The sequence below is a fragment of the Clinocottus analis genome, unplaced genomic scaffold (genome assembly GCF_023055335.1).
Source record: "Clinocottus analis isolate CAN_PGR_092001 unplaced genomic scaffold, fCliAna1.0.p SCAF_5, whole genome shotgun sequence".
Taxonomy (NCBI): Eukaryota; Metazoa; Chordata; class Actinopteri; order Perciformes; family Cottidae; genus Clinocottus; species Clinocottus analis.
Window position 1 is genome coordinate 801,467 of NW_027176207.1, and position 18,996 is coordinate 820,462.

Sequence of the window (18,996 nt, forward strand, 5' to 3'; positions counted from 1 at the left end):
TCACCAAAACACATTAATACACAATAAAACACATCAAAGACATTAGAGACAGGAGGAGGGCCTGCAGGTGCAAAGCGCTGAGTCATTTCTTGGTTTTAGGATTCATTCCTGCAGCACTCTATTATCATTATTATTATTATTATTATTATTATAAATATTTCCACACTCTTAATTTGGTCTGGAATTTTTATCACAATCTTTTTTTCTGCAATCCAGATTTGTATGATGCAGATTTGAATTCACTATCTTAATAGTGTAACATGTTCCAAAGTACTCCAGCTAGATTCTCATGAATAGAGTATGTAAGTTGGTTAATTTTAATATAATTGGTAAACTTTTTTTCTTTTCTACTTTTCTTTTCAGGAACCGTTTCAGGCTAACATGGCCAGGATTAACGATATGGTTAGGCTTTTGTTTTGTTCTTGTGTGTGTCGTGTCTCGTGGTGTTGCTTCTATTTCCTCTTTATGAGTTCAAATGGAAGTATTGTTCAGTCTGGTGCTTCGCCCCTGACAACCTTTACCTTTACTGCCTTCTTCCTTTTCAGAGACGAGAGTCGGCGACTTTGTCTAAAAAGTCAAACAACACCTTCAACATTGTTGGGAGCACCTACGCCATCAACGTGGCCAAAGACCAGGGCCTCACGGCCATAGCCGAGAGCGCCACCGCCGCGGCGGCCAGACACCAATACCTGCATAAAATGGATGACCCGTACACGGAGGCCAAGAAGTCCTACAACCGTGTCAGCAAAGTGGACAAGATCTCTCGCATCATTTTCCCCGTTCTGTTCTTCATCTTCAACTTAGGCTACTGGGCCACGTACGTCAACAGGAAGCCCGCCATGATGAAGGCCAACAACTTAAACTGAGTCCGAGCGCTGGGCTCCATGTGGAGGGAGGGAGGTGTGCAGGAGGCCAAGTCATTATCCTATTGTGTGTGTGCGAGCGTGTGTGTGTGCGAGCGTGTGTGTGTGTGTGTGTGTGTGTGTGTGTGTGTGTGTGTGTGAGAGCCGGCGTGTTTCCTGTGTTTTTCCTGAAGCGTTTGATCTGTTGCACGTCTGTACAGGTGGAAGTCACATGTTCACATCCAGTAGATTCTCATGTGGAGGCAGCACATCCTCACCTCTGTGTGTGTGTGTGTGTGTGTGTGTGTGTGTGGCGTTTATTTCCTCCCCTCTTAGCCCCGCCCCCTCGTTGTGGTCACCGTGTCCCTTAGCTGTAGCTCGATTGCTTGCCGTTTTGTAGAGTAGTCAAACCGTGTTTCCGCTTTGTTTTGACATGTTTGCACTTTGCTTATAATAAGTTAGAGCGAGCATGCGTTGGAGGTCGAGGGTTTGACACGTCCATCACGTTAAAGACACGCACACACACAGACACGCACACGGACACGCACACGGACACGCATCAGAAAGCGCCAGAACAGCCGTCTGTCGCTCCGCTAGCCGGGGCGGCCGGTACAGCTGCAGAGGAACGTCATTAATAACCGTCAGTGTCTGGCCTTCAGCCGGCGCCGCACAGACCCCACGGACATGAACCATGGACATGAACCATGAACATGAACCATGGACATGAACCATGAACATGAACCATGAACATGAACCCACGAACATGAACCCATGAACATGAAACATGAACATGGACCATGAACATGAACCCATGAACATGGACCGGCCTCGCCATGGCGTCCCTTGCAGCCGCCTGTACATGTTCAGGTCCGCTGGCTCTTGTTGCTTCAACGGGCCGCTGGGCGACAGAGCAGCTATGTGCCTTGGTGAACACACATCGTGAGAGAGGAAGACTTCCACACGCTCACGTTTGCATTGGCGGCACTCGTGTGCACCGTGCTCTGTGTGTGTGTTACATGCAAACAGATACTGGTGTCCACAGGCTGCGCCCACACACACACACACACACACACACACACACACACACACACACACACACACACGCGTGCGCGCGGCCCTCGGGCATGGGCGCCCAGTGTAAAATTGCCCATTAGTGTGGAAGGTTAACAGACCTCTGCCTGTGAAAAGATGAAGCGGAGAGATTAGAGGATGCGCGTCGTCCAGAGCGATTATCATGCGTTAACGAACTCCCACGTTTACCTCAGACCGACGTCCCTTCTGAACCCGTTGTTCTACGTTTTCCATGGAAATGCAAACGCCATCAGCTGTTTTCTACATGAACTCATAGCAGACGCTCTTCTTCCGGCCGGCGGCCCGGTGCCTTCATGTCTTTCTGTTCTCTCAGCGTTTAGTTTTGCTCCTTCGGGGCTTCGAGGCGTTTCTGCCTCGTCATGAAGCCAGATTATGATTCATGTTGTACTTCTGCCCTTTTCTACTTGATTGTGTACAGTACATTGGTGTCTACATATGTTATACTGTTTTTGTGTCTTGAAGTAGACGACAGAGGCCGATCAGAGACGCGATCACCACTGCAGACGATTCCTTTAGTTTCTCAGCGTTTAATAAACTAGAAGGAGGAACTAGGTGTGATTGTCGTGGTCACACTGAAGAGCAGGTTTTATTTCTAAAGTGTACATGAACTGTGTCTCCAGCTCCGCTCTTCTGTCGCCGTGTGCTGGAGTTGTGTGCTGACCTCGGCGTGTTCACACACATGATGATGATGATGGAGCAGCTCGTGTTGCTCTTTTTGCCCGATGCCTGCTGCATCGTCTCAATGACTCCTCCATGACCACGAGCTCCTGCCGGAGGATTCAGGCTGTCCCTCCAGCGGAGGAGAGGAGTGGACTGTGTTGTTGTGAACACAATGTACAGTGTATCAGTCATAGGTTACTGCATGACAATCTGTACACGTGTATGTCTGCAACCTCCAATAACGTGTCTGTCACACTGGAATAGGGCTTAGTATCAGTGTTTCTGTGACTCATCCCAGTTAGTCATCATTTACATACTCGTAACCTCAGCAACATCTGCATAGGCACTTAAACTCCAATCATTTGTGCATATTAATGTGATGCTAATAATTTATCGCTGGCACCGAGTTCTGGAAGTGTTTTCTCCCTCTTTTGAGCACAGAGGAGTTCACCGTCTAACAAACGCCACAGACACAAAGTGAGGAAGAGGAAAGTCGACCACCATCACGTCTCTTTATTCTGATTATTATTCTGATTATTATTATTATTATTATTATTATTATTATTATTATTATCATTACATTACAAACCAGGCGGTTCAGCTGAGAACAAAAGGAAGAAGAAGGATTCTGTTTTGTTTTGAATTCATCTCCAAACACTGAATATAGATCAGATATTTATTTATTATTTAATTCATAAATGTTGTTGGTCACATCGGACTCAACTTCTGATTTTAAACATTTGACAGTTAATTTAACACTGCAGAGGATCTTTGAACCAATCGAAACTAATTCCTTAACAAATGTGCGGAGAATTTATTGATCAGCATCATGAACGTCTCCTGGTGAACCAACACACACACACACACACACACACACACACACACACACTGACCAGGCTGACATGATAAATGACGACTCTATAAACTCTTGATGAGATCTGTGAGCAGCTCGTAACATTTTAATAGACCCAATAAATCCCATTAATTTCATAATGAGGCGCCAGGTGATGGAGCTGCTTTGTTTTAGTCAAACTGAACCATCAGACTTCCTGCAGCCGACGAGGAGAGAAAGAAGCGGCTTTAAGGAGCTGAAACACTGTGAGGAGCCAGGGCTCTGTTTATTGTTTTGTCTCAAACTGAACGGATTCCCGTCTCCAACGAAGCGACGTGCATCTGCAGAGTGAAGCTGCTCAGGATGTGATGTCATCGCTGGGATCAGCTGAGTCGTGTGGTGGAGGCTCAGAGGCACAGGCCTCCTCCTCCTCCTGAACATCCCTGCAGACGTGATCCCGTGTGCTGCAGTGTGAGGCCAGAGACTCTCATGCACGGGTTGTGTGTCGGTGTGCAGCAGAGTGAAGGAAAACAACGGACTCACACACACACTGCAGTGAAATGTGCATTCATGACCGGACAGCGACGCGCTGCATGAAAGCGGTTCACCGTTCAGATGAAGTTCATGTCTGTGACGCGTTCCTGTCTCCACACCGACAGGTGATGCTGGACCGTTTCCCAGGAGATGTGTTCATGGTTTGGTTCTCTGTGTCGTCTCCATCGTGTCATTACACTTCATGGACTGAAGCCTCCGCTTCAGACAAACACTTTGATGTATGTGTATTCATTAGCCTGTCAGAATGTGCAGGATTACTTCATTAATGCTCATTGTGTGTACCGTGAGCAGCAGAAGAGGGAAAAAACACTTTCAGAGCCACAGAGACCAACCTCGCCCTCTGCAGCAGAATGTGCGTCGTCCAAACTGCTCAGAGGGATAACTGATCCAAACATGCAAGATTCAGACGTTGGAGACGGCTGATCGACCTCAGAGAGGAGGACATTCATAAAAGAAGTATTTCAAAGAGCATGCATGTACAACTAGCATTGTGAGTCCAGAGTTGTGGTGTTTCAGGTCTTATTTCTCCATCTGAGGGTTCGATGGGCTCGACTGTATTGTTGCCATTTAGGTTTGCTTATGATTTAGTTTTTCATGTGTTGATCCTCACACGGCCGCGTCATGTTACCCTATAAAACACAGTATATTAAGAGTATATGACTGTATCAATATGTATTCAGTACAGCATTAAATAGGATGTTTTATACGACATAACCTCCACATTGATGCAGATCTCTCGATGGGTAGAAAGCCGTAGGAAAATAGAAAACTAAACAACTTATGATAAACTAAATGGCAACAATTCTCATTGCTCAGAATAGCGTTACCAAGTTGTGAATTTGTAGATATTGTGGAATCAATTCCGATAGTTTTTGTGAATATTGATATGTCACGTCATGTATTTTTTACCGCTGTCTCACTCGGAGCTCTGTAACACGTCGCGTTATGATATTCTACAGACGTCCAGTAGAGACAATGCTCATCGTCCGGCTCCTCGCAGGATGTCTTCGTACCTTGTGTGCACTTTTCAAACCTAACTGTGAATTAGCGGCTGTCTGCAGCAGAGTCCTGCACACTGTGTTCTCTCCAGCAGCTTCACTGCATGTCCGGCGATGCAGAGATCAAAGACTTCCTGCACAAAGACTGCAGGAGCAAAGTGGACTGTGTTGGTGTTCGCTCGGTGCCGGGACTCTGTGTCGCCCTCGTTCATGTTCTCACTGTATGACATGTAGCAAATGGAAAGTGGGCGATTAAAAAGGACGTTGTATTTTGTGTCGGAGTTGTCGGGCCCTTCTTGGTCACCTGGATGTGAAAAGTGTTGTGGTTCTTTGTGTCTTTGTCGAACATGCGAGTGGTTTTAAATGTCACTTCATAATTCTGAGAGGTTTGGAAACATGCAACACAGTAATATCAAGAAGGACTATTTTATATTAAACACATTAAACAGGTAAAACAGGCACAAGGGAGAGCTGAGACGCTTTTGTAGAAGCTCTGACTGATGCTGGCTGTGCATGCAGCTGCTCACAGCTGATTCCTGCCCATGACTCTGTGTCCCGATCGGTTCATGAACTGCTGGTTAAAATACATTTTATTGCTCTGTGTTTTTAAGTAAATTGAGTTTTCCTATGAAAGCACAAAGCTGGACTACAGAGCAATAATGAAAGATGTTTTATACATTATGAAATAACCAATCCTCAAAGCCTTCTGCAGGAGACTCGCCCAACTAGCTTTGGTTTGTTTATGCATCAATAACAACAACAATATTAACATCTCAACCTGAGATTTACGAGCTGTAATGGGAAAGATAAAGTTATGAATCAAAGCAGAGCCCTGCGTGTCACATTCCTCCCTGCACCCGGAGGTGCTTCCTCTCACGCTCAGCAACGCCATCATGTTCCAGGCTGAAGCTCCTCGCCGCTCTCTGAAGCCCCGCCCCCCCGCGTGACGAGGAAAGGTGGTTTGCGTTGCTTTTGCTCACGATGATCGGTCACACGGCTCGTCTCAGGTTGAGGTGTTGCTCTCACAGCTCGGACTCAGAAAGTCGACGCTTTTGAGAATTTGATCACAATGAGACTTCAGTTCTGCACACATTCATTTTTAATGAAGGCCGAGCTCGACTCGGAGAGCAGCTCTATTTGCATAACGGGCAGGATGGAGGGAGGAATCCACGAGACACATCTTTGAATTATCGTGCCGTCGACTGCCGACGGTGAGTTACGCATATTCATAAGCAGAAACATCACGAGGAGTAAATAATAACACGAGAGGCGTTGTCACAGGCTAAATAATGAAAGTCTGAGTGAAATATCGTCTGTGTAAAATGAAAGCAGTGTGTGAAACAACCAATCACAAAAGACACAGCTGTATAATAACAATAACCATAAAGGAAGAAAACACAAAAGCATCAAACTGCCGACATGACGGCTCTCGTCCTGAGATGCTCGTCACATCCTGCAAAACTAAAGCAGAGTGCAAATGTTGGTAATTTGTACAAACCGAACCAGCCGATGACCTCATCTCACTCAGCCAATCAGCATGAAGCATGAACCTGCCAACAGGGCCGATGTGCAGCCCGTTGTGAAGGAACTGAAAAGCAGTTTGAGAAGTTATCGGCCTGCGAGGGCGATGAGGGGCAATCTCCTCAGTCATAAAATATACTTCCCCCTCGCTTTCAACCTCTGCAACCGCCGTCCTAAAAGTGTCCACCTTTTTATTACCCGGGTTTTATGTCCTGAGAAACGGCTCCCATCCTTCAGTACAGGAAGTGCTGTTCCTTCCAGTGAATAAAGATGAAGAGCGCTCGCGTGTCCGCTGCTGTGACTGAGTGTTTGGTGAAACACGCGACAGGTTTCAGTTAATGAAAGACATTCCAGAGAACACTGCAGCCCAGAGACATCCACCAGTAATTGTCTGGTGGACTCAAAGCCACTCGGGGGAGTCTTCAATCTCTCAGACATGCAGTTCTGCTCAGCAGGGTGGCTCCATCACGCCGCACACAGCCGGGGGGTGGGGGGGGTCAAAGGTGCAGAAACAATCTTAACATTTCGGTCGGCCGACTCCCGATGGAGCAGATTTATATGACGCTGGACCTGCGCGAGGTGGAAGTCTTTAGCGAGCGTGGCCTGGCCTTGTCATCCTGCCAGGACGACGCATCCGGATCAGCACCTGGTGTCACCGACGGAGCGACACGGATAAACTCCACCACCCCGCCGCCATCACACGAGGAAAAAAACACTGAGCGAGGACGCCAACCGCCATGTGGCCGTCACCCTGAAAGCACCTGCAGACATCAGGGAATAAACTATGAAATAAACAGAGAAGCAAAACTCTGGACGCAGCCATCCGGCTGATTGGCAGCAACAGGCACGATGTCATCTGTGCAGCCGATTCCTTTGAACTAAAGCACATTAAACTCAAACGCACGGCTTTGAAGCAGACGATCTGTACTTACAGTGCGACGCCGCTCAGCAGCAGGCGACCTTAAGTGTGTGCATATGAGTTGAGACAATAAGTGCAGCTGAGTGGAGCAGCAGCATTAGGAGAAGGAGAAAGAAGCTAAGCACTTAATTGTGACCCATTACTTTGAGCTGCAATATTTATCCCAGGCTGAATATGAAGTCGGTGGAGAAGATGTTAATGCGACGGCCTACTTTGTGTGTCACAAAAGAGTTTGAAGCCGATTTTGTGAGGGAATGTTGTGCGCGCGAGACAACGCTCACATTTACATCCTGAAAGCCAAATTGCTCACAATGTTTTCCTCCACGAGAGACTCGGAGCCAAAAGCAAAGTCCAAAACAACAACAACAACAACAACAGGCTTGGGCAGGGGGGGAATAGCCGCAAAACCAATTCAGCTCATAATACGCTCGACATTTGAGTCATGTTGGGGTCAAACAGCCCGTGAGCACTCGTGACTCGCCAATATTTAGTACACAGGCAGCATGAAAGCATTATGATGCAGCGGCCACATAACCCCAAAAGAAGATGAAAACTACTACTCACAATGAATAAAACATACAAAACAATCTGTATACTTATATACAGATATATAGAGATAGCAGCTCTATGGCAACACAATACATATATCAGAAGTTAGCAGACGCCAAGAAAGTTACCGCAAGCAACTCTGTGATAATAAAGGAATCAACAGAAATACACCTGGCCTCACACACATGTTGCAACGACACAAACGGAGCGGCTAAAGGAAAAAGAGCAGAACAGATACTCTGGGCCCAAACGGCAGGGCTTGAGTTTGTGTTTGAGGCTAACAGAAGCTAACAGAAGCTAACAGGCGACTGATGCAGAGCAGGAAGAGCATGTCTGAAGTCCAGCGAGCCAATCGGGGACAGACGTCCACCTGAAGACGTGACTGGCTGCAGGTGAGCAGGACACTGAGCTTAACTGCCTTCTTACAAGTGTTAGCATTAGCGGCAGCATTAGCAGCAATGGTTTGTAGCAGAATGCGCTAAATAGTGCTCATGCTAGTCAAAGGCTGTGTGTGTGTGTGTGTGTGTGTGTGTGTGTGTGTGTGTGTGTGTGTGTGTGTGTGTGTGTGTGTGTTGTGTATCAGCAGAGCGTTTCTGAACCTTCTCATGTCTCTGCTCTGAACATTAAAGATGTAACATATCTGGTATATTTACGCGCCCCATAAGCCATAACTAATGGAATACTACCACCTTTACATTATAGCGCATACTTTACTTACATATTTTCTTTGTGTATATATTTTACATTGATTATATTTCAGTGGAAGTATTAGTATTTCTTGTTGCTCCATTGCGTATCTGAGAGTCTAGTTTATTGTAGTCGTGGTTGCAATAAAACATTTTTGGAAAAACATGTTTTCATGTTGTAGATATAAAACAGTATAAAACAGATGCAATGACTAATTTATGAAAGTACGAACCTCTGTGGGAGGTCAGATGAGCCGTCGGGCAGTTAGGAAGCTTCAGTGCATGTGGAGGTGTGAACAAGGTGACAGGTAGAAGTGCAGGTAGAAGACATTTGATGAGTCACTTTCAATCTATCCTTCATCTCCTCTGGACTTCTGAGAGTCTGACCTTTCCTCCCTCTGACGCCTCTGGCAACCACATTATTATATTCATACAGCGAGCGATTGCACCGCCTCGCCGCCTCCAACTGTCACTACAGCCTCTTTCCTCTTTCTCTACCTCTTTCTCTTTCCTCTTTCTCTTTCCTCTTTCTCTTTCCTCTTTCTCTTTCCTCTTTCTCTTTCCTCTTTCTCTTTCCTCTTTCTCTTTCCTCTTTTCTCTACCCCTTTCCTCTTTCTCTACCTCTTTCTCTTTCCTCTTTTCTCTTTCTCTTTCCTCTTTCTCTACCTCTTTTCTCTTTCTCTTTCCTCTTTCCTCTTTCCTCTTTCTCTTTCCTCTTTCTCTACCTCTTTTCTCTTTCCTCTTTTCTCTTTCTCTTTCCTCTTTTCTCTTTCTCCTCTTTCCTCTTTCTCTTTCCTGTATCTTCTTTCATCTTTCTCTTTCCTCTTTTCTCTTCTTTCCTCTTTCTCTTTCCTCTTACTCTTTTCTCTTTTCTCTTTTCTCTTTCTCTTTCTCTTTCCTCTTTCTTCTTTCCTCTTTCTCTTTCCTCTGTTCTCTTTCTCTTTCCTCTTTTCTCTTCTTTCCTCTTTCTCTTTCCTCTTTCCTCTTTCCTCTTTCCTCTTTTCTCTTTCTCCACCTCTTTCCTCTTTCTCTACCTCTTTTCTCTTTCCTCTATCCTCTTTCCTTTTTCTCTTTCCTCTTTCTCTTTCCTCTTCCTCTTTCCTCTTTTCTCTTTCTCCTATTTCCTCTTTCCTCTTTCTCTTTCCTCTTTCTCTTCTTTCATCTTTCTCTTTCCTCTGTTCTCTTTCTCTTTCCTCTTTTCTCTTCTTTCCTCTTTCTCTTTCTGCTGCTCGGCTCAAGCATCCAGGTGGACTTCATGTCTAATTGTTGCAGCAGATTATAATCTTAATCTCATTTATACAGAGACCTTTCAGTGAGTCTCCATCGGTCTCCTGTGAGCAGAACACAGCTTGACATTATTCTTTCAGCACTCGTCATTTGGACCTTTTTCTATCAAGAGATGGAACATGTTTTTAGACCAGAGTGTCCTTTGGAGCAATTCCCCAGCGGTGTGGTCTGTATGAAACATAACGGAGACATCAGAGACAACGTATTGTTTACTGTGTAATTATTTACTACAACAAGTCATTAACATAAAAATAAAACCAGCAGAGGAACTATAACATTCAACAGAAAATGAACTTGTACGATGTGGTGAAACAAAGCCGTTGTTACCACAAGGTGACCTTTCACTGAGGGTCAAAGCCATTATGATTCATAAAGTCTGTTTCCATGGAGCTGCTGTCAACACATCCCATAATGTGTTTGGTTCTGTTCCCCTGTGGGCGCCTCTTTGACCACACCTTGTTCAGTGACCCTCAGCTGGGCGGTTCCTGTAGAACAAGACCCAGCAGAACAAGACCCAGCAGAACAAGACCCTGTAGAACAAGACCTGTAGAACAAGACCCAGCAGAACAAGACCCAGCAGAACAAGACCCAGCAGAACAAGACTCTGTAGAACAAGACCCAGCAGAACAAGACCCTGTAGAACAAGACCCAGCAGAACAAGACCCAGTAGAACAAGACCCAGCAGAACAAGACCCAGCAGAACAAGACCCAGTAGAACAAGACCCAGCAGAACAAGACCCTGTAGAACAAGACCCAGTAGGACAAGAACCTGTAGAACAAGACCCAGCAGAACAAGACCCTGTAGAACAAGACCTGTAGAACAAGACCCTGTAGAACAAGACCCAGCAGAACAAGACCCTGTAGAACAAGACCTGTAGAACAAGACCCAGTAGAACAAGACCCTGTAGAACAAGACCCAGTAGAACAAGACCCTGTAGAACAAGACCCAGTAGAACAAGACCCAGCAGAACAAGACCCAGCAGAACAAGACCCAGTAGAACAAGACCTGTAGAACAAGACCCAGCAGAACAAGACCCAGCAGAACAAGACCCTGTAGAACAAGACCTGTAGAACAAGACCCAGCAGAACAAGACCCAGCAGAACAAGACCCTGTAGAACAAGACCTGTAGAACAAGACCCAGTAGAACAAGACCCAGTAGAACAAGACCCTGTAGAACAAGACCCTGTAGAACAAGACCTGTAGAACAAGACCCAGCAGAACAAGACCCAGCAGAACAAGACCCTGTAGAACAAGACCTGTAGAACAAGACCCAGTAGAACAAGACCCAGCAGAACAAGACCCTGTAGAACAAGACCTGTAGAACAAGACCCAGCAGAACAAGACCCAGCAGAACAAGACCCTGTAGAACAAGACCTGTAGAACAAGACCCAGCAGAACAAGACCCAGCAGAACAAGACCCTGTAGAACAAGACCTGTAGAACAAGACCCAGTAGAACAAGACCCTGTAGAACAAGACCCAGTAGAACAAGACTCTGTAGAACAAGACCCTGTAGAACAAGACCCAGCAGAACAAGACCCAGTAGAACAAGACCCAGCAGAACAAGACCCTGTAGAACAAGACCTGTAGAACAAGACCCAGCAGAACAAGACCCAGCAGAACAAGACCCAGCAGAACAAGACTCTGTAGAACAAGACCCTGTAGAACAAGACCCAGTAGAACAAGACCCAGCAGAACAAGACCCAGCAGAACAAGACCCTGTAGAACAAGACCTGTAGAACAAGACCCTGTAGAACAAGACCCAGCAGAACAAGACCCTGTAGAACAAGACCTGTAGAACAAGACCCAGTAGAACAAGACCCTGTAGAACAAGACCCAGTAGAACAAGACCCAGCAGAACAAGACCCAGCAGAACAAGACCCAGTAGAACAAGACCTGTAGAACAAGACCCAGCAGAACAAGACCCAGCAGAACAAGACCCTGTAGAACAAGACCTGTAGAACAAGACCCAGCAGAACAAGACCCAGCAGAACAAGACCCTGTAGAACAAGACCTGTAGAACAAGACCCAGTAGAACAAGACCCTGTAGAACAAGACCCAGTAGAACAAGACCCTGTAGAACAAGACCCTGTAGAACAAGACCTGTAGAACAAGACCCAGCAGAACAAGACCCAGCAGAACAAGACCCTGTAGAACAAGACCTGTAGAACAAGACCCAGTAGAACAAGACCCAGCAGAACAAGACCCTGTAGAACAAGACCCAGCAGAACAAGACCCAGCAGAACAAGACCCTGTAGAACAAGACCTGTAGAACAAGACCCAGTAGAACAAGACCCTGTAGAACAAGACCCAGTAGAACAAGACCCTGTAGAACAAGACCCTGTAGAACAAGACCCAGCAGAACAAGACCCTGTAGAACAAGACCTGTAGAACAAGACCCAGCAGAACAAGACCCAGCAGAACAAGACCCTGTAGAACAAGACCTGTAGAACAAGACCCAGTAGAACAAGACCCAGCAGAACAAGACCCAGTAGAACAAGACCCAGTAGAACAAGACCCAGCAGAACAAGACCCAGCAGAACAAGACCCAGCAGAACAAGACCTGTAGAACAAGACCCAGCAGAACAAGACCCTGTAGAACAAGACCCTGGTCTGGTCTCCTCTAGTCTCCTCTAGTCTCCTCTAGTCACCTCTAGTCACCTCTAGTCTCCTCTAGTCACCTCTAGTCACCTCTAGTCACCTCTAGTGTCCTCTAGTCACCTCTAGTCACCTCTAGTCACCTCTAGTCTCCTCTGGTCTCCTCTAGTCTCCTCTAGTCCCCTCTAGTGTCCTCTGGTCTCCTCTGGTCTCCTCTAGTCACCTCTAGTCTCCTCTGGTCTCCTCTAGTCACCTCTAGTCTCCTCTGGTCTCCTCTAGTCTCCTCTAGTCCCCTCTAGTCACCTCTAGTCACCTCCAGTCTCCTCTAGTCACCTCCAGTCTCCTCTAGTCCCCTCTAGTCTCCTCTGGTCTCCTCTAGTCCCCTCTAGTCCCCTCTAGTCCTCTCTGGTCTCCTCTGGTCTCCATCGTGGAGGACCTGGTGGGTTAATCCCCTTTGAGCTGCTGGTTTGGGTCGTTTCCAGTCAGGAAGCTTTCTGTCGCTGCTCCAGAGAAGCTTTTGGCTCAGGATGTTTCTACCTGAGCCAAAAGCGTCAGATTCCTTCAGAGTGTGAAGCCGTTGTTGAGCTTTTCTCACAATAACTGGAGCCGTGTTGTGACCATGACAACAGGTTGTCCAGGATTATAATCTGAGCTGGGATTTATGTATGTGTGTTACATGTCATTGCCGTGTCTCTTTTCTGCTGTACATTTACCCGAAAGGAAAACTTTTTTAGACTGAACTATTGCTGTGGTTGTTTTTCTCGCAGAAGAGTGTGTTTGATGGTTTGTCATTTCATCTACGTGGGAAGAGAACGCCTCATAATCTGTATTGATTTCCCAGCAGCAGACTGTGGTCTGGACACGAGGACGAGGCGGCTCGTCTCCTCCAGTCAGCACGCCGCTCTACCAAATGGGATCTGGAAATGTGTCATGACCCCATGCAAACTTTACACGGAGGACGGGTTGTGCTGACTGACACCACACACACACACACACACACACACACACACACACACACTGGAGCTCCAGCAGGACGTCAGTGGAACGTCACATGACCGTTGTCCCGGCTGCAGATCGCTGTTACCAGACAGAACCAGACGTGACTGGACTCTGCTGAAACCTCTGCAATTATTTAACATTTTCTCAGCAAATCTATTGGCTTCAGCATCGCCGGGTCTGAGCAGATCCAGTCGTAGCGGTGCAGCTGAGTACGGAATTGATTAGAAATCGGCCTCTTTTCAGCCAGACTGCGACTCCAGAGGAGTTTTAAATTCCTCCCGTGAAGTGAAGCTGATGTTGTGCCATCGATCAGCCCGTGAGGACTGACCCTGCAGGAGCGCTGCTGCATCTGATGACGCGGTGGTGGTTGGACCAGAGCTGAGGAACGCTCAGGCGCCTGCAGCCCGCTGGAGGAACAGCTCCACATCTGCACTCGTCCTTGGGAAGATAATCCAGGGCGGCAGTGGGAACAGTGGGGGCAGAGCAGACATGTTTTAAAAGGTGATGAGGGAAAATGAATTGCTGCATATTCTGGGTAATAAGAAAAGGAAATGGTCTTGAATCTTAATATTTCGAGGCCGCTCCTCGCGTGGCTTATTGGACCGGCCGGAGGATTAGATTGCCCCGAGATGAGTCGCATTAACATATAACTCCAAAGCTTTCCCTTTCTTTCCCACACAGGGCGACTTGTGTTGGTCTTTGCTGGTGTGGACTGTCTGACGCATTTCTTTAATGCATTTAAGGGATTACAGCGCGGTCCAGTGCGGCTACGCACGGATTCCAGTTGCGAGGACGCCAACCTCTTCAGTTTGTGTTTTTATTGTCTGTGTGCCTGAAGTCAGCCCACGTCACATCTCCCGAGATGATACCCTGACAAACTAACCCATTCGAGTCCCTTCCTCAAAGCCCTCCATGCCTCCCCCAGGAGGTGCACGGATGAGCAGGCTTATTCTCCTCGTGGGGTGTTCCCCATGCATGACTGATGTTTAGATTAATATCCTTGACTGATTCCTGCTCTGCGGTGGAGAGGAGCCGGCCTATCAGAGCACAGCCGCCCCCTCAGGACGCCATTGATTTTCTCACCATTCTGACAAACATAAACCTTCTAGACCCACAAAATACTTTATTTGTTGTCCATCCAGATGCCATTTCCTCGGGCCCAGCTGTCCACATCTGCTCTTTTTTTACATTTTAAATAGCTCTGTTTGTCTGTTGTGCTTGTTGGGTTGTTTGCTAAATAGAGTCTGCTGCCTGGTATTTATTGTTAATTATACACTCAGGAAGCGTTTATTTAGAGGTGTAACATGTGAATGCTGCATGTGAACATACACAAATACAAATCTGGTTTATTTATGTGTTTGCTTGTTTTATTTGAGCTCTTCCTCTGTAGCACTTCTAATCTCCTTGCAGTCCACACAGTAAAATGCTCTCATCCATATTTAATAAAGAAAACTATATAACTTAACACCTCCGACAAGGCAAAGCAATAAACAGCATAATGTGAATGGAGGCAAAACAAAGTAAATCATGAACATTGTAATGACTCGTATAATGGGAGTGTGGCTGCGGTCAGCCGGCCGGTGTGCACGTTCTCACGCTTTAGCATTTGCAATTGTGAAAATGCTTGTATACAATTATAATAAAATGCTGTTTGCCATCAATAATGAGTGTGTGCATAATGCGCTAAAGAGCTAAAACCATATCAGGGCTGTTATTGGACTATATTTTAAAAGGTTCAGATTCACAATGTCTTTCTCAAATATCATCCAAATCGCCTCTAGAGGAAAACGCTGAACTCCACCCAGGAAGGGAAGATGGTAACATCGCCCCCTGGTGGCACACACGAGACAGCAAGAGAAAGCCTTCTGCCTTTGAAAGAGGTTTAATTTAAACTGCATTTTGGTAGGATTTAAACTCTAAATTAAAATGAATGTAATGGAGACTGTTTATTTGGTGTTGTGTTGTCTCCCAGCATTAGCTCACGCTGTACAGAACAGAAAAGTACTGACATTACAGACAGCGCTGGCAAGTGTGATGCAGGATTGTGTGCATCTCTTTATGCATTTCTGAATCAGCCATAATCCATTTTATATTTGAACGAGGACTTGATTCAGTTGTGACAACAGTTGGCTCATCGTTGTGCCGGATGGAGCGCTGCAGTGTCAAACCAGCTTTGAATCCTAATGCGTTCGGGTTTACTCGGAGCTTAAAACCCGACATGCAGCTCAGAAACTGACTCATTTTCCAAGGCCAAATTGTCTTGGTTAACATTGCCAAATAAATCAAATGAATCTCACAAAGCACCAAAGTACCCAAACATTGAACGTTCTAACTTAAAGCTGTACTGCGGGTCCCTGCTGCTGCAGAAATCAAGCAAATCCCATCAAATGTTTCTGACACATGGGTTACAGCTGCACTCAGAGTGATGCATCCCTCACTGGAGAGAACAGGCAAATGCAAAAAGACATATTTTAGGTGGGAAGAGCTGTGGGAAGAGAAATGTTGCCTTCTGCTTTCTCTGTTTGCCTCAAACTGAACCAACAAGAACAAACTCAGAATATTAAGAAGGTTGAACAACATATTGTGTGACTTCCCCAGTCTCCTCCATCTCAGACTAATTGGGCTTTTTCCACGAGACCTAAAGGGTTTTGATTTCCCTAAATTGCTCCAATCTGACAGTTTATGTCTTGAGGAGTTCCGCATCTCGAGCCGGGAAACCGACTCGCTCTTCCTCCCTCAGGATGAAGTGCTGGGAAGCCGGTTGATCTTTAGCCTTCTCTCCACATCCTGAAGCCAAGCCTGGACTTTATAGCCCCGCTGGATTATAAACTGAGTCAGTATCTTCCCTAATGGGACAGAGCAAACACAGTATTGCCCTTTTAAGAATGTGGAAATAGACTCCCTTTTACTTTTCCGGGCATGAGCGTCTTGAGAAAAGCTCTGCTGATGAGAGCGTTTCCTTATCAGATGACAGCCGGCCTGCAGCTCCTGAGTGGAGGCCTGAATCACCCGGTTTGTCTTCAGGTGTCTTCCTCACACCTTTAATGTCCCCGCTCTACAAATATGTGCCTTAGGAAACACAACGTTATGGGTCGGATCAAGTCAAGGCCTCGTGATCGATGGGACACTCGTCCCTCTGTGTCTGAGATACAAACCAACGCTAACGTGAGTCACAGGAAGCTTCAGTTAGGATCATCTGTGATTGACTGAGGGATCTGTTCCCTCACGTGGACGTGACTGTCTGCTGGATGTGTTCATGCTGAGGTAACGGCATTCCCCCTTATGCATGTTTTTTTAATTTTTAACATACGTATGTTTTTTAGCATTATAAAAGTGACACATGTACCTGTGAGGAAACCGTATTAGCCGATGGCAGGCGCTCAAATATGAATTATTATGTGTGACTGGTGTATGATGTTTGAGTCTACTCGCAACATGCAGCAACAAGAAAAAAGGTAAAGTATTGTAGTTTGTTTTTTTTTAAACGATGTGCATTATTCTGTGTTTATGGGATAAGCCATTAGTTAGAAATATGTGACGGAATGGATGGATTTGATGATTTATTCATGGAGAGATAAATGTTGCTGACTAGAGGACCGACCCGTAAACCACCCGGTTCCTCTTTGTGCATTGATCACGATCCTGTCCTTTCCAAATAATATTTTTATATTAAACCCATCTTAATTATGTAATCATATTCAACTCATTTCACATTCAGGCTCAGTTTCAACCACAGAGCAACCAGAGATGCCGTGTGTCCCCTTCCTGTGCATAGGAAAGCACTAATGGCCACAATTACAACATTTCAACACAGAGCCATTTGCTGGACCTGTGCTACTCACCCTGAGTGCTACACACACACACACACATACACACACACACACACACACACACACACACACACACACACTTACACTCATGGAACTATGTCAGCGTGTGGTTATTTCAAAAAACCAGCATCGGCCAACCGAAGCGGGCACCGTGGGAGACGTTAGATGCCTCCCAAAGATTTTTCACTCCTCCTCTCCTCCCATGTCAGTTCATTACTGCGCCCTCCTTCATTCCACTCGCTCTCCTCCGGCTTGCTTGTGAAAGATATTCACCATATTGAAGCAAATCCCAAACCAATTAGTGTGTGTGTGTACGTCACTACCGCCCACTGCGATGGAAGCGCAGCGCCAAACCAGCACCGAGGACACCGGCTTGCAAACGACTTCTTTGTGCACTTTCATACTGGCAAGTTGTGTGTTTTGAAATTCACTTCAATCAGACTTATTTGTTCTTTAATGAAGTGGTTTCAAAGGAAATTTATGGATCCTGTTATAATGCAAATCATACAACCTTCCCCTTAATGTGGCCCTTGATCATGTGCGTCTCTAATTAGGATACACATTGTGTTGCTGTCATGCATTTGTAAGGACAGTTAAAAAGACTCATGAACAGCGCTACGCGTCAATGATAACCATGGCGATGGTTGCTTTCCGCCAACAGTCATGACTCACAGTTACCAGTCCTGTTATCACCAGCTGCTGATGGAGGAGCGCTCCTCTTTCAGTGAGACACCTTGCCATGAAGTGACAGCGTGTCTTACAAAATCAGGGCTGATCGTCAACTGTAAAACTACAAGACATGACTCAGCACGTGTCTCCTGCTTGTGACGTGAAGTTCACAAAGAATCTTAGTTTTGTTCATTTGGAACAGTAGATGTGAACAGTGAGGAGGGTCATGACTAATGACTCAGTGGATACAGAGATGTAAAAGGGTCAGTGCTTGAAGAAAGGCAAAAGAGGTCAAAGGAAGCTGTCTTTCTCTTTGGAGAATACATCTCATCCTGCACAGAATATGTCATGTTCATCCATTCGTTTCTTTTCAACATAAACTGGCCTCAGTCACACTTTATCAGTAGTGGAGCTAATTCCAATTATTTAAAAACTGAGAGTGACTTTAATGTGTAATTCAGCTACTATGCACTTGCATTTACCAGAATACAACAGGAAGAGCTCGGAAAAAAAAATCTAAAATCTTTTTTTCTTGACTATTTTAATGTTTTCTTAACTGTTTTGAAATCTGCTTTTAATAGTTTTATGTGAAGCACTTTGAATCGCATTGCTGCGGAAATGTGCCATACAAATAAACTTGTCTTGCCTCAAAGAACGAGAGGTCACTGTCCAGGTCTGACCTCATGAATCCCTGAGATATTGACCACCTGGAGCTGCAGAGGGACCAACACACACTGCTGTGAGAAGCTCAGTAGATTTATTAATGTGCTCTCAGTTACCACTGAAAGCATGTTGCAATGCTACTCTGCAGTATGTGTCATGTCATGTGTATGTGGGGGTTTATTCATATCTTACTATGTAGTGGCAACATCCGGTCATAATAGTGTAACTTGCTCACATTAGTTAACTTTATAACTGCAGATAGGCATTGTGTTTGTCATGCATAACTTGGGATGTAAT

At 45.8% G+C, this 18,996-nt stretch overlaps 1 protein-coding gene across 3 annotated transcripts in view; it reads left to right on the top strand.

Annotated features, from left to right (window-relative positions):
- Window positions 1–3,146, top strand: part of gabra3 (gamma-aminobutyric acid type A receptor subunit alpha3) — a 74,603-nt gene extending 71,457 nt beyond the window's left edge. The window contains exons 10-12 of one of the 3 annotated variants that reach the window (XM_068599909.1): window positions 364–402; window positions 546–900; window positions 2,555–3,146. In XM_068599909.1, the coding sequence (XP_068456010.1) occupies window positions 364–402; window positions 546–866 (360 nt within the window). In that variant the 3' untranslated portion in view covers window positions 867–900; window positions 2,555–3,146. Of the gene's footprint in view, window positions 1–363; window positions 403–545; window positions 1,321–2,554 lie in introns of those variants that run through there. The other 2 variants (XM_068599908.1, XM_068599910.1) reach the window with 2 other exon arrangements.
- Window positions 3,147–18,996: the final 15,850 nt, after the last annotated feature.